This window comes from Magnolia sinica, chromosome 14 (genome assembly GCF_029962835.1).
Source record: "Magnolia sinica isolate HGM2019 chromosome 14, MsV1, whole genome shotgun sequence".
In the NCBI taxonomy this organism is placed as follows: Eukaryota; Viridiplantae; Streptophyta; class Magnoliopsida; order Magnoliales; family Magnoliaceae; genus Magnolia; species Magnolia sinica.
In genome coordinates this window covers 11,317,894-11,331,760 of record NC_080586.1, presented here as the reverse complement: position 1 = coordinate 11,331,760, position 13,867 = coordinate 11,317,894, and the positions used below count along the sequence as shown (strand labels likewise).

General features: G+C 43.8%; 1 protein-coding gene across 2 annotated transcripts in view; it reads left to right on the top strand.

The window, feature by feature from the left end:
• Nucleotides 1–13,660, top strand: part of LOC131226247 (pre-mRNA-splicing factor 38) — a 29,314-nt gene extending 15,654 nt beyond the window's left edge. Inside the window, exons 4-7 of one of the 2 annotated variants that reach the window (XM_058222031.1) lie at nt 8,111–8,240; nt 8,347–8,420; nt 11,588–12,082; nt 13,162–13,660. In XM_058222031.1, the coding sequence (XP_058078014.1) occupies nt 8,111–8,240; nt 8,347–8,420; nt 11,588–12,038 (655 nt within the window). In that variant the 3' untranslated portion in view covers nt 12,039–12,082; nt 13,162–13,660. Of the gene's footprint in view, nt 1–8,110; nt 8,241–8,346; nt 8,421–11,587; nt 12,212–13,161 lie in introns of those variants that run through there. The other variant, XM_058222030.1, reaches the window with a different exon arrangement.
• Nucleotides 13,661–13,867: the final 207 nt, after the last annotated feature.

Sequence of the window (13,867 nt, the reverse complement as noted above, 5' to 3'; positions counted from 1 at the left end):
CTTGTGCAGTAGACGTCAGAAGTTATTGATGTTATCAAGTAGAGGATGCGCACAACTCAAAGCCGGTAGAAGAGTTTTACTGATCGTCGGCGTCAGCCTCTCGAGTTCGTAGTCGGGGACATGGTATATCTCAAGGTCTCGCCTATGAAAGGCGTGATTCACTTTGGTGTGAAGGGCAAGGTCGCCCTGAGATTCATCGGACTTATTGAGATCACCGAGCGCGTAGGCGCTATAGCCTATAGGCTTGCCTTACCTCCTGAGTTTTCCGCGATCCACGATGTATTCCATGTTTCTATGTTGTGGAAATGTGGGTCGGACACTATTCTCATGATTGATTGGCAGCCACTTGAGGTCCGTGAGGATGCTTCTTATATTGAGCAGCCGATTCGTATTCTTGATCGGAAGGAGCAGGTCCTCAGGACCAAGGTCATTCCCTTGGTGAAGGTGCAATGGGGTTATCATTCTGAGGCCGAGGCGTCTTGGGAACGTGAGGCCGAGATTAGAGAGCGTTATCCCCATTTGTTTGTTGATTGATATATGCAGATTGTATTGCCTTCTCTTTTGATGATTGTTATATGATGATGATGTTTGCTTTTCATTTTGTCCTGCATTGGTCAATTTCGGGGACTAAATTTCTTTGTTGGTGGGGAGGGTTGTAAGACCCTACCCGAGTTCTTGCGTAGGCATGTGTGTGTAGGTATGCATTTCATTTCTCATGGTCTCGCGGTCTTACCGGTTGAATCCCGGCGACCCGCGACCTTTGGGTAGCGTTTGCGGTTATCCTTGAGTCTGGTCACATTGACCCAACTCGGATCGGCCCGAGACTTATGCCATCTCGTTCGTATCGTCGTTGCGGTTCCAACGACACGTCTTGTGCGTTCATCCGACTTATACATCAAAAGTTGTGAGCATTTCATCATGTGGCTCACTTTTTGTACAAAAGCATATGGACCACTCTCATGGCACAAGTTCCCATGCATATCACCCACACACTACAGTTCTCATGGAATAAATACTACGCATCTTAAACACTATCCACACCTAACCTACCCTTGCAAACATTGTTTGTATCACCATAGGTCATGATTTCTTTCTCTAACCAAGGAGGGGGGGCAATGATAACTCTCCTACATCCCTCCCTTCCCCTCTCTCCTCCTTCATTCTCTCATTTTCCTCTTCCATGGTGGAATGTCCAGCCCTCCCTCTCCCAATTTCTAGCAACTTCTCCTTCCTTTCTTCCTCCATCTAGCCACCACAAACTCATCTTGACCATTGAACATTAAGGCTTGGAGCTTGGAGTACTTAGTTTTGGTGGTAGCTTGAAGATTCAAGGTGGGTGTTTTCCACAAATGCTAACCTCCCTTCCTTCTCTTATTTCTTTTGTTTCTTCATGTAGGAAACAAGTGGAACCTATCAATCCATGGTGGGGATCCCATCTAACTCTTTGGATGTGCTTATTGGCCATCCATCATGCATGTGTTAATCCATGATGGGGCCATTCTCCATGGACCCCATCATGATGTGTTTCATGATCTCAGCCCTCCTAAGGTCATCTAGACCTTTGTTTTATGGTGGGGATGATTTTTACTATGGAGGTCCATGCATGCATAGATCCATAAATGAGCAATTGCATGGTCGAATCTTCTTTGTACATAAGGGGTTTTTAGTGGTGAAACCCGTCTTGAATGGCCGATCTCCTCCTCTTATTTTCTCTATCTCTTTTATTCCTTCTCCCTAAATAATTGTTGGTCATGGTGGCCCACCTGATGTGCAAGGCACATCCAACCATCCATTCTTGTTGAGACGTCCATATGTCCCATTTTCTGGACATGTGAAGATCCACCTTGCTGTCCATTCACACATGCAAGGTTTGGATCATTCGGGAGTATGTCCCGATGTGTGTGGCCCATCTAGGCGGCCACACCTTGATGTGTATGAAGATTATTTTGTCGGAACTTTAATTGTGGACTGCACTAGGCAGCTATATACCTTGTTGTCTAGATTTTTTTTTAGGGCCATGTTGCTAATTGTTTAGGCCCATGTGTTGCTTTGTTTTGAAGAAGATAAGGGTGCGTTATTGGTATGTGGACCCCACATTGATACATGCTGAAAACCTATCCCATGCAGCCCTTTTTGGGACGTCCAGGGGCTGGGCCTAAGGGCCTGGACGGTCCAACATATGGGACCGTCCAGCCATGTTGGTGGAAGAGGGAAAGACCCCAGTGTGATATGATTTTGGGAAGGTGGCCAACTGATGTGGACCCTACCTTGTTGTACAGTAATGGAGGCACCCTTCCCTCCCTTTTTCCCTTGATTTGATGAGCATAGGCCTACTCCTTGGGTGATCGAAAAGGGGACAACAATCTGTAATTGTTCTGCAACATTGTTGTCCATAAATTGTATGAATTATTAAAAATACTTTCACTTGGCCCACCCATGATAGGACCCACCTACAAAATCTTGGGGCCAATGGATGCCTGTACTCACCATGGTGGTGGCTGGACCGGCCCACTATAATATGGTGCCCAGATCAGTTCGATTTTCAGGACAGATTGATTTATTTAAATAAATTAAAATATTTCTAGATGTTTAAAAATTCTGAAATTTTGTGGAAGTGTGGTCAACTCATGTTAGGACCCACTTACCAAATTTCAGGGCCAATGGACCCCTGTGCACACCGTGGCGAGGGCCGGACTGGCCCACCATGTTGGGACGTCCAGGTTTGTTCGATTTTCTGGATAGACTGTTTTGTTTAAATTAATTAAAATACCTAGTGGAGGGCCGGACTTGCCCACCACGTTGGATGTCCACGTTTGTCCAATTTTCGGGATGTCCGTTGGGTCTGAAATTAATCTAAAAATTCTGAAATTTTGTGGTGGTGTGGCCCACACATGGAAGTGTCACCCTACAAAATTTCAGACCCAACGGACATTTGAGCTGGCCGTGGTGCGGCCGGGAGTGGCCGCTAGGCAGGGATGCTCAGGTTGGGGCGTCCAGCCTACTTCGTGGGCCCACCTTGATGTGTTGTATATCCCACCACCCATCCATGTGGGGTCCTTAGGGGATTGATTATCCTCTTTTTTTGGTTTTCAATTGGGGCCCATTGGGTGGATTTTTGGGCTAGATACCCCGGGCTCATAGGCTGCCTACACATGGGACATCCCTGCCTTAGGCTACTGTTGGGCCCGCATTCCAATGGTCTGGCCCATTTGATATATGTGTTGCATATCCTCTCTCATCTGGTGGGGCCCACAGTGATGTGTGTGGCCATCAGGAATTAACTATACTAAGAAATACTTCTATTGTTGAACTCCAACCAACCCAGAAATTTGGGTGGGCTGGAATTTGGCATTGAGCCCAATAATTGTTGCTTATAGATGTTCTTTTGGGGCAATATGACCCACTAGATTTGAGGAGGATTTAACTTAGTATCTTATCATCTTAATTTTATATTTTTTTTGGGCTTAATTAGTGCATGATTAAAGGCTCATTCCAAATGAGATTCTTCTTGGGCTAGTCTCTTAGTTAAGTATGGGCCTTATAGCCTTGGTTGGGCTGGAACTTTTCATAGGCCCATTGAACCCTTGGGTCTTATATTTACCATGTCATTGTGATGGGTCTTATGGGCCAAATACTCAAGTAGTTGGGCCCTTGTTTGCCCACTATAATAAATCCATACTTGGGCCAAGATGTGGGGCCCAACTTGTGTTAAAAATATAAGGATTTCCCATATGTTGGGATAATGGGATGCCCATTAGGCCCACCACAATGAGTGAACCCATGACCCTTATGGTTGGGCCTAACCTTGCTTAAGGGCCCACTAGGTTGCCTTTGTTTAGGGCTTAGTGTATGGCCCACTAGGCCATGGATTGATTGTGCCTTAGACCTTTCTTTGCATACGTAGCAGGCTACCTTTTGGGACCCAGTTGAGGTTGGATGTCCTCCTTGGTGGCCCTAAGGTAGGCCCATAGAGGCCCTTATAAGTGGTTGAGGGCCCACCTTGGGCCTGGCTAGGACCGTTCCTCCTTAGGTTTTTGACTCTCTTAGTTTGTGGGCCATCCCAAAGTACTGGGCTCCCACTAGAGGATTTTTCTTCTCCTTATAACATCTGTCTATGTTCCTAAACCTTAACCCTCCTTAGGACAGAGGAATACATTTTACAGGTAGCACACTTACATCGTTGTGACCCATATGCATCATCTGTATGAATTGATTGCATTGTATGGTGGTCATTGCAGGATTAAGTTTCTCCCCTTGTGCACATTGAGTGCCTGAAACTTGTGCATGATCTGTGTGTGCGACTTATGCATTGACATCGTATTTCATGACGATACCGCCCTTGCTTCATCAGGGCCTTGCCTCCACAGGGACATTTGTGGATGGCCGCATGTGTGGACACCGGAAATATTACTTGAGCATACCGGGTGCATAGGATGCTCATGGGTGAAATTTCCAAAACTTCTATGGTACCAAGGATCTTCTCCAACGCCGTAACCGAGTGGAATATATGAGCGCACGAGGGCCTTATACCGTTAGGCCGCGACTCCCACTGTCATGTAGTCGGTTGGATAGGGGTGTGGCCTTACTTGCCTGGTGTGAGGAGGCATTACTAGGCTGAGTCTAACCAGCTCGTAAATCGGTCCACTACCGTCAGGCCTTGCTAGTGATTGGCTGTCCACAGGCGGGTAGTGAGGTCCCTTACGCTCGTTTGACTGTGTGGGGTCTGTAGAGTGGCAGTTATTCAGTAGTGTAATGGACCTCAGTGATTTCCTTATTATTGGAAATATACTTGACATATGGTTTAGTTATGAGCACTGGTATTACTTGCATCGCATTAGCATTGGCTGTGTAAGCCTTTTCATGCATTGCCTTGGTATGGCTACCAGTACTCATTACATGGTATTCATGATAATCCTTGGTAAGGATAGTGATGTTCTTTCCTCGTACTTCCTGCTATTCTTCTGTGCACCATTAACATACACTTTCACCACCCTCTAAGCTTTTATAAGCTTATGCACGATTGATGCTTGCAGGAGACTCTAGGCATGCGTCGTAATAGCAGAGCGTGGAGTAGAGTTGAGCAGTGAGGACTCCAGTGTTGCTGATTTCTCTCTCTTTTCTTATTACCTTATATATGTTCTTTTGAACCTGATGTAAACTTGTAAAAGTTCAAATTCTTAGTGAATTTTGTGATGTGTGCCCTTTGTTATTCTCAGATGTACTTGCTGTGATCCTAGGTATGCTCATATTGGAAAATGATTATACTATTATGGAAATCCTCCTTGTAGGATCTCAGGACCAGAACCTGCCTCAGGAGCTGAGAATGGGGTACTACGGAGGCTGTTGCGGTCAGAATCGGCCATCGGGTTCCTTGTGAGTCTAGTTACCGAGTCTGGGGCATGACATCGTCTGACTTGTTCAGACCTGACTCGACCCGAACTGAGTGGGCGAGTCGATCCAAACCAAGTGGACTTTGTCCAATTCGAGTCGAGTTCGGGTCACCCAGTAACTTCACTCGACTTGACTTGAAATCTGACTCGGTACTGACTTGACTCGATTTGAAACCCAACTTGTACATATAAAAAAAATCTAGATTTGACGTTTCAGATTTGAGATGCCATGTAGTTGATGGAGAGGTTGCAATTCCGACAGGTGCACCTAGGTACCGGAGAAACCTGTTGTACTCGACCCGACTCGGTACCTGTGACCAGGTCGGACTCGGTTTGGGTTTGTCCAGGCTAGACCCAAACTTGGATTGGGTCAGACATGTTGGACTTAGTACCGAGTTAGGTCGAGTTCGGGTCAAGTCTATTTTAAAATCGGGTAGAGTCAGGTCAGCCCTAACTTGGTTTGACTCGACTTGATGCACAACTTTAATGACGACTGAAGATGTGCTTCCAATTAAAGACATTCTTTCTTCCCTCCAGCTGGCTCTTAGCAGCGATATCTCCATGACCGAGTCTTCCATGCCCTCCACCGAGCTACAACATCTTAAAGAGGAAATCCAAGCGCTCGTATGCTCGGGGGTACAAGAGCCTACATCGACTGAATTGATTAAGAAGCTTACTGAACTGATTGATCAGTACCAAGTCTTCTCTCGTTTGGACAAGAGCCTTGCGGTCAAACTGCTAGCAGTTAGAGATTTTTTGGATATGATAAAAGAATACGTGAGCTCCATGCCATGATTGAACATCTTTAATCTGAGTGAGCGAACACTACTTCTTGAGTGGCTACAGTTAGTGACGATGCAAAGAAACTCTTGGCCGAACATGAAGAGCTGAATAAATTTGATGCCAAATTGGAGGATATGAGCATACAGATTGTCGCTCTAGAAGCCAAATTGGAGGTGTTGAAGAGGCGTTTCGAGGAGAATAAAGTTGGTGTCTATCGAACGATGCCATGTCATCCATAAAGCAAAAGTGGCCGAGTGGATCGTTGTCGAGTCGGTAAGGAAGCTTGGAGCGATTATCTGTATAGGTGGCAAGCTAAGGAAAGCTATAGAAGGCCAGTAGTGCTGAAACGGTTATAGCAATCATTAGAATGTGGGAAGCATCGTAAGAGTCAGTTTAAGGCTATAAATAACAAAGGAAAATAGCAGCAGTAGTCGTCTCATACCAAGCAAACCAAACCAAATCTATTTTTCAATAACTTTATTTGTCATTTTCATTCCTTAGTGTAATCCTTAGCTTTATCTGCTATTTACATTCCTTTGTGTAATCCATAGCAGTTATCAAGTGGTTGTTAACATTAGCTGTAATTCGAGTCTACACTCATATGTTGGATTCGGTTCGAGTATCAAGCAAAATTTTCCATTCAGAGAGGCATTCTGTAGTTGTTTTCTGCGACCGACTGTAAGAATCTCCTTTTTGTTTTATTTGTACTGAAGGAAAAAAAGTCATTTCATACCAGAAGGTAGAGGTCTAACCCATTTTAGAGGACAAACCCCACCCTTTGATAATTGCCTGATCATCTTAAGCAAAGCCGTGCAAGTGGCTGAATAGGCGACCGATCTTATTCGGTCTTGGTCATATATGGTTGATTTCCAACGTATTTGCCTATATTGGCGCTTGGGGTCCTAGTTGTTCGGTTTGAATTGAGCCGCATATTCAATTCTGGCACGTCTGCACTATTCAAGTCACCTATTTGGATGTTTGGATGGTTGGATTGATGGTTGAGTGGATAGATGGGATTGATGGGATGGTGGGACAAATTTCTTACGACAACACATGCTTTTAGGCTCCCATTAAATGGAAACTTATTATGTATGCATTCTCTTTGCAATTTTTTGATTCCTAAATATGCAAATATGTATTTTTTAGCATCTGTTGAGGTTTCACTAAAAAATTCTACTGTTTTCTCTATGTTTCCCCAACGTTTCTCCTCATTTCCAGTTATCGGTGATATCAATATTATTTTCGTATCCCTGTCCAATTAAACTTGTAGCGATACCAGTACTTCAAACAATGTATGTGGGACAATCAAACTGCATCCCACAATAATCTTACAATTCGTATGACTTATATGATTCATGATATTAACTCACAATGCATACGGTATGTGTACAATTTTTTTTTTGGGATTTACGATTCTATCGTCATTTTGTGCACTGCACAATATGATACATATCATATATGATGTATCATATGATGTTGACAGCATTTTGCAAGTATCTTTTCAAGGAAAAAAAATCAATGGTTAAGTGGAAGAGCTAGCATCCTTATTGTGATTTAAGAACTCTCTATATTCTACCCTTAAGATTGTCTTCCATTACATCATGATTGAATATGGAGGATCTAGGTTAAAAATATATCCATCTCATTGATAACAAGAAAAAGTCTCTGTATGAAACATATTGATTTTTTCCCCTGCTTGGGGATACCATTGTGAGGGATGCATCTTGTATTACTTGCCAGCAATTGTTAACTTGAAATGATTAGTTAATCATGATCAGCGGATTTTTAACTTTAACCGGAAGAAATTTATTGAATATGCTATGGATGGCTGTTTCTGTTGTGAACTTCCTTGAAAAATTTTGAGTCTTGCTTCTCAGTTACTTCCTCTGAGCATAATCTTGTATCATGAATTTGGTTGATGGATTCCATATCATCAGATGGCTTCTTGAAACAGCCGGGAAGCTGGAACCCAGGAGAAGTGCTTTGGAAGATGATTTTGAAGAGGAAGAAGAAAAAGAAGAGGAGGACCAGGCCATGGATGGCTTAGAAGCTGGTGGTCATGAAAAGGTTAGGAAGTTTCTATTTATAGTTCAAAAAAAATAAAAAAAATTACTTGTTTTGTTTCCAATAGTAGGCCATTTCTTAGTTTGGATTTTTTTATTACTGGGAACAGGATTATTATCGTGGTCGTAGTCCAACGAGGGAAAGAGATCGGGATAAAAAACGTGACAGTCATAGACAGTACAGGTAGGGTCCATGCAAGACTGCTTATTGTTTATTCTCCTCTCCCATTAGCTTTTCTCTCTTCTTTCTTTCTTTCTCTTTCTTATTATCTCTTTTCATGTTTCAACTTAAATCTCATTGTCTATGAATGTTGGTCCTATCTAGGTCACTATCTCATCTGCCAGCATGTTGTAAAGTTTCTTGCAGTTTTGTCATCACAATCTCTCTATTCTTTTCCAAGTTGCTTTTTCCTGATTTGTTGCTACTGTGGAATTAGCTATTTTGTGTAGCTTCTCTCCTGGAAATGAATGTGTGTTAATGTCTACTCTGTAATAAAGGACCTGGTTGCCGGTGGTTTATATGCTTTCACAACTGGCTGAATTTTCTCTTCATGGTGTACAATGAATGTACACCATGCATTATCGTCGTTGCATGCATACAATGTGAAAATAGTTCATGTCTCCATTTTTCAACTTGCTGTAATATGTCTTTGTAGCCAAACTAATGCGGGGGCATTTTCACACCGGGCTCGAGTGGGGTGGCCTGTGGGATGCAGGGGCACACTAGGGATGGGTGGCCCGTAGAACCCATGGATTTGGGGCCCGTGTGAGGCGGAGCCTATGGATTTGGGGCCCACGAGGAGGGTTCGCCCGAGGACCTAACCCCATGGATTTGGGGCCGGAGCCATGGGATAAAGGGATTAATTCGCCATGCTCTATCAGTTCGAGCTTTTAGAGCAAGTGGTTAATTGTCCTGCATCAAATTGGTATTGGAGCGGGAGGTCTCTTGTTTGAGACTCCTCATCGGGGGTGATTAATGCGGGAGCATTTTCACACCGGGTTTAAGTGGGGTGGCTTGTGGGATGCAGGGGCACGTTCGGGGTGGGTGGCCTGTAGAATCCATGGATTTGGGGCCCACGAGGGGGCAGAACCCATGGATTTGGGGCCCACGGAGGAGGGTTTAGCCAAGAACTTAAACTCATGGATTTGGAGCCGACGAGGAGGGTTTGGCCAAGGACCTAACCCATGGATTTGGGGCCTGGGCCATGAGATAAAGGGATTAATTCGCCATGCTCTATCAGTTCGAGCTTTTAGAGCAAGTGGTTAATTGTCCTGCCTCACAAACAAACTTCTATGTTTACTTGTTCCCATGTCTTTCACCTGCAATATGGAAAGCCATAGTTATCTGAAGAGACCTTGTAAATGATTGCAAGAATATGGAGTGCTTCCAATTCATTGAAGTGACTAAAACATTTGTAGTTAGATCTCGGCACATTATGTGAAGACTAGTTGTAAACTCGGTATATGCTGTATGCTAAATTGAAAAAATGTGAACTTTTGTCAAAGCTCATGATTTTTTTGGGTCTCTTGGGTAGGGGACTGGCAGGCCCCGTGGCCACATCAGATTCACAGACACAAAAGCAGCGTTGCACATTTAGATTTTTTTCTGGAACTTTGAAAATAGTGATTAGGGGAGATCAGTGCTGCTTGAGTGTGGTGAATCTGGTGGTGGGCATGGGACTGATTTTGCATGATCCTCTACCCAAACAGACCCTCATTGTTGAACTCTTTTTTTTTTTTTTTTGCCAAAGCCCATGGTCTTTCCTCTTGACTGTTATTTGACTTGGTTTATGCCTGCGGTTGACCAAATTTTCCATTAAATGGTAAGGAATGGTAGGAATAAATGAAGAATTCGGTATGGGTCTAAGTTGTGGAGAGATCATTTTGTGGGAAGAACCGCTATAGTTTATTTCTCTAGTGGTTACCGATTTCATTTATTTAGGGTACGTAAGCTGGGCTTGAACCTGAGACCACAATGTGGAAACCAGCTATCTACCGTTGAGCTATGGGATCGAACCCTTTGGTTTCTGTTTTCATTATAGAGAGATTGTGGATGTCTTGCACAAATCTCTACAATTGATGGTATGGAATCCTTTGGATAGGCATATTGGAAGATGATGTCTTGTCAACTACCTACTTTCCCAAGACTTTTTACTACCCGGGCATATAAAGCCCAGTGGTAGATTTCAATGCTTCCTACATTAATTTGCAATGACTCTGCCAGGTTTCTCTGCACTGATAGTGTGCAGCGAGAAGTATGATGAGTCGCACATTTTTACTGTAATATGTAGTGCACGAATTGTCCACTGGGGATGCTGCACATGTTGCAGAATCTCGTGGTCGGCAGATTCCTGAAGTAGTTATTTTTCTACTTAATGGGGCTTGCCTTGCATTGTCATTTTGTTATCACAAGCAATGCCGGAGAGGGAAAAAAAAAGAAGGAAATAAAAAAGACGGTGATGTCATCACCTGAGAAGCAATTTCTGATGTTGCTTTCTTTAGTGATCCCATCCCTTGCTCAGTGCTCTGTGTGTCTCATCGAGTTCCTTATGATTTCCTATTGATTTTTTTTTTTTTGTTTTTTTTTGTTTTTTTGGTCATATTTTACTTTTGCGTTGTAGATGACTTGATGCAGTTGGCCTTTTTCGTCTATATCATGTGCTTTTCTAGATCATTTAATGCCTATATATTCTTGTTATTTAGAGTGGGATTCTAGTTGTATCAGGCTGCATGGGCTTGCCACCATTTATGCCTTTTAAATGGCATGTCGGACAGTCTATTCATCATTCCGGGCTGTTCATTCGTTCCAATACCACTTGGCAGGCTACAATCCCACATCCACATGTATGTGGGCACATTAGATTATCTCTTTATTTATTGCCATGTTGCTTATGTAGATAAATTGACGCAGCTAGCTCTTTTCTGACTCTGCAACTAGGATGGTTGTTCTGTGTCATCAAAATCAACTTGTTCGGTGGCATTCGATGATTGGAAACTCTTGAGAACTGGTTGTCATTCTTTTAGGAGATGTTGGTCCCTTGGCTACTCAAAATCTTGACTGACATGTTCTCAAAGTTGTTGTGGGAGACAATCCCTGAAAGGACAACTATTATTCTTGAGTTGCTGTTTGGGACACTTGTGACCCTTGAACAAAACTGGTACTTCAAATAGGTTTCCAATCCCAAGCGCATCCAATATGCTTTCATTTAACTGTGGGGACAAATGTGATTAGTTGAGAGTTGATACCCTTAATCCGGTCCATGTTTTTCAAATTTGAAAATTCAGTCTCTGGTGGGAAATCACTCTCTTCAGCTTATATTGAAATTTTATTTGCCGTTGTTCCTTTGGCAGGGACAGGGACTATGATCGAGAACGTGGGAGAGGGCGTGAAAGGGAGAGGGACAGAGAGAGGGATAGGGATAGGGATAGGGATAGGGAGAGGGATCGCCATCGCCTGAGAGATGAAAAAGACTACGGTCGGGAGAGGGACCGAGAGGGGAGGGACCGAGAGAGGAGAGATAGGGACAGGGGGAGGCGCAGGAGTCGTTCGAGGAGCAGAAGCAGGAGCAAGGACCGTAAGGAGCGGGACCGCGATGGCGGGGACCACCGCAAGAGGCATGCCCGCAGCAGTGCCAGCCCACGGAGGCGGACTGATGTGGATGATGGCAATGCCCGAGATGAACCAAGGAAGAAGAAAGAAAGGAAGGAGAAGAAGGACGATGGGACAGACCATCCAGATCCAGAGATTGCTGAACAGAACAGAATCCGTGCATCTCTTGGTTTGAAGCCATTGAGGCCGTGAAAGGACAGTTGTTTGGCTGTTGTTCATCACTTGATTGTAAAACAGTATGTGCCTTCTCTCTCTCTCTCTCTCTCTCTCTCTCTCTCTCTCTCTCTACCAATAACATCAATATTATATATGTAAACAAAGAAAGCTAATGAAGTGCCGGTATATGAATATGTTTGGAGATGTAACTTGGTATTTGGTTTCTACAGATTTTGATGGGTTGAAAAATTCAATTTTGTTCTTCAGTGACATGTAAGAACCAGCCATGATCCAGTACTAGGTTCTTACCTTTCTTTAGTGCAGATTCCTTGTGGGGCTCAGGTGGGTCTGCCGATGACCATCGTGGACCATTGGATCGGAGGGGCCAACGTGGTTTACACATGACCTTAAATCAAACCGTGCAAGTGATCACCATCATCCTGAACACTTAATGGGTGGACCATTTTCTACTCTTGTCTATTTAGCATTCCCCAGGTTGGGTTTTTTGCTTTGATAATCCAATCAAGGTGATTTTGATGCCATATGCGAGGAATCCCTACCATGCAACAATCATTTGGGAGCATGGGTGGACCCACCTTGGCCCCACATAATTCCTCTGTGATGTTTAAGTGGGCCACGGGCCATGTCTAAAGTCTGCTGGATATGATGGATCCACCTTGAATGGCACAGGACAAGAAGTTAACCACGATTGTTTAATCACTGCCCTACATTAAGAAGGGCATGGAAAATGGACGGTGAATGTTAAAAATAGCGTTAACATCCTGTGGGCCCCTATTGGTGTGTTTGTGGTCAGCCTACTTGTCAACCCCTTCAATGCAATGGTACACGATGATCTTGGAGGGTCCCACTTGTGCTGCCACAGGTAGATTTGCAACCTTATAAGGCATGATGATGAATTCGTGCTGGATCATGGGCTCTCGAAGAGCATCAAACCATTTCATTGCAGTGATACAGAAATGTATGCCATTGAAGATCCAAAACCGGGAAAGGCTTTTTCATTTGATTTTCTTGTTTATGGAAGATGTCTATTAGCTGGGCCATTTCTATCAGCGAAAGGATGACCTGCAAATGAACGGCTAAAACTACAATTCTACTATGAAATTAGCTGCCTTTTAATATGGGCTGGGATTCTGTGCAGGTGGGTCCTACCTAAGCAAACACGACTTCTCGTCCGGGAGTCCCACGTGAGACAGGGTGCTGCAGTAAAAGATTGAAACCCCCATCCAACGGTTGTAGTCCATTTGATTGTTGGCACTGAAAATGGATGGTCAAGAATAAAATATGTTCCAGGGAAAATGAAGGAAAGTTCAATTGATGATTGGGATTGTTAGCTGGAGATGTTTGCCCGTTGCCCATCCGGTGGGGTTCAAAACTTGAATGGTATGGATCACTGAAAGGTGTGCGTGTGCCATCGGTTCAGTAGGGACGCGGCCATTTCATCAGTGTGGCTCAAGCGTGTGACCTCACAGCTAATTGGTGGCACGAATCGAGCGATGATAGAGAAGTGAAATGAGGGAATTGGATTTACGACAGCCCTTAATAGTTATTAAGTGGGGTTGTATCTGACCACATTACCTAGCTTGCTTTCATTTTATAGATGTACAACCGTTCTTAGATTGCATTGGGAAGGTTTATTACTAGTCTATCCACCATCAATCTGAGTCGTCTATCATGTCTGGTCCACTCTTAAAATGCCACTGAAAAAGAAAAAGGGAAAAAAATTCCAGCAAAATGAAGGAAAGATGTGCTATCAGCCGTGGGACCTGCCTCTTTCCAGAGACTTCTGTTGGGTAAGATGTGGTTAGCCAATGCATACGGATTGAAATTTACTTTCAAGCAATGAA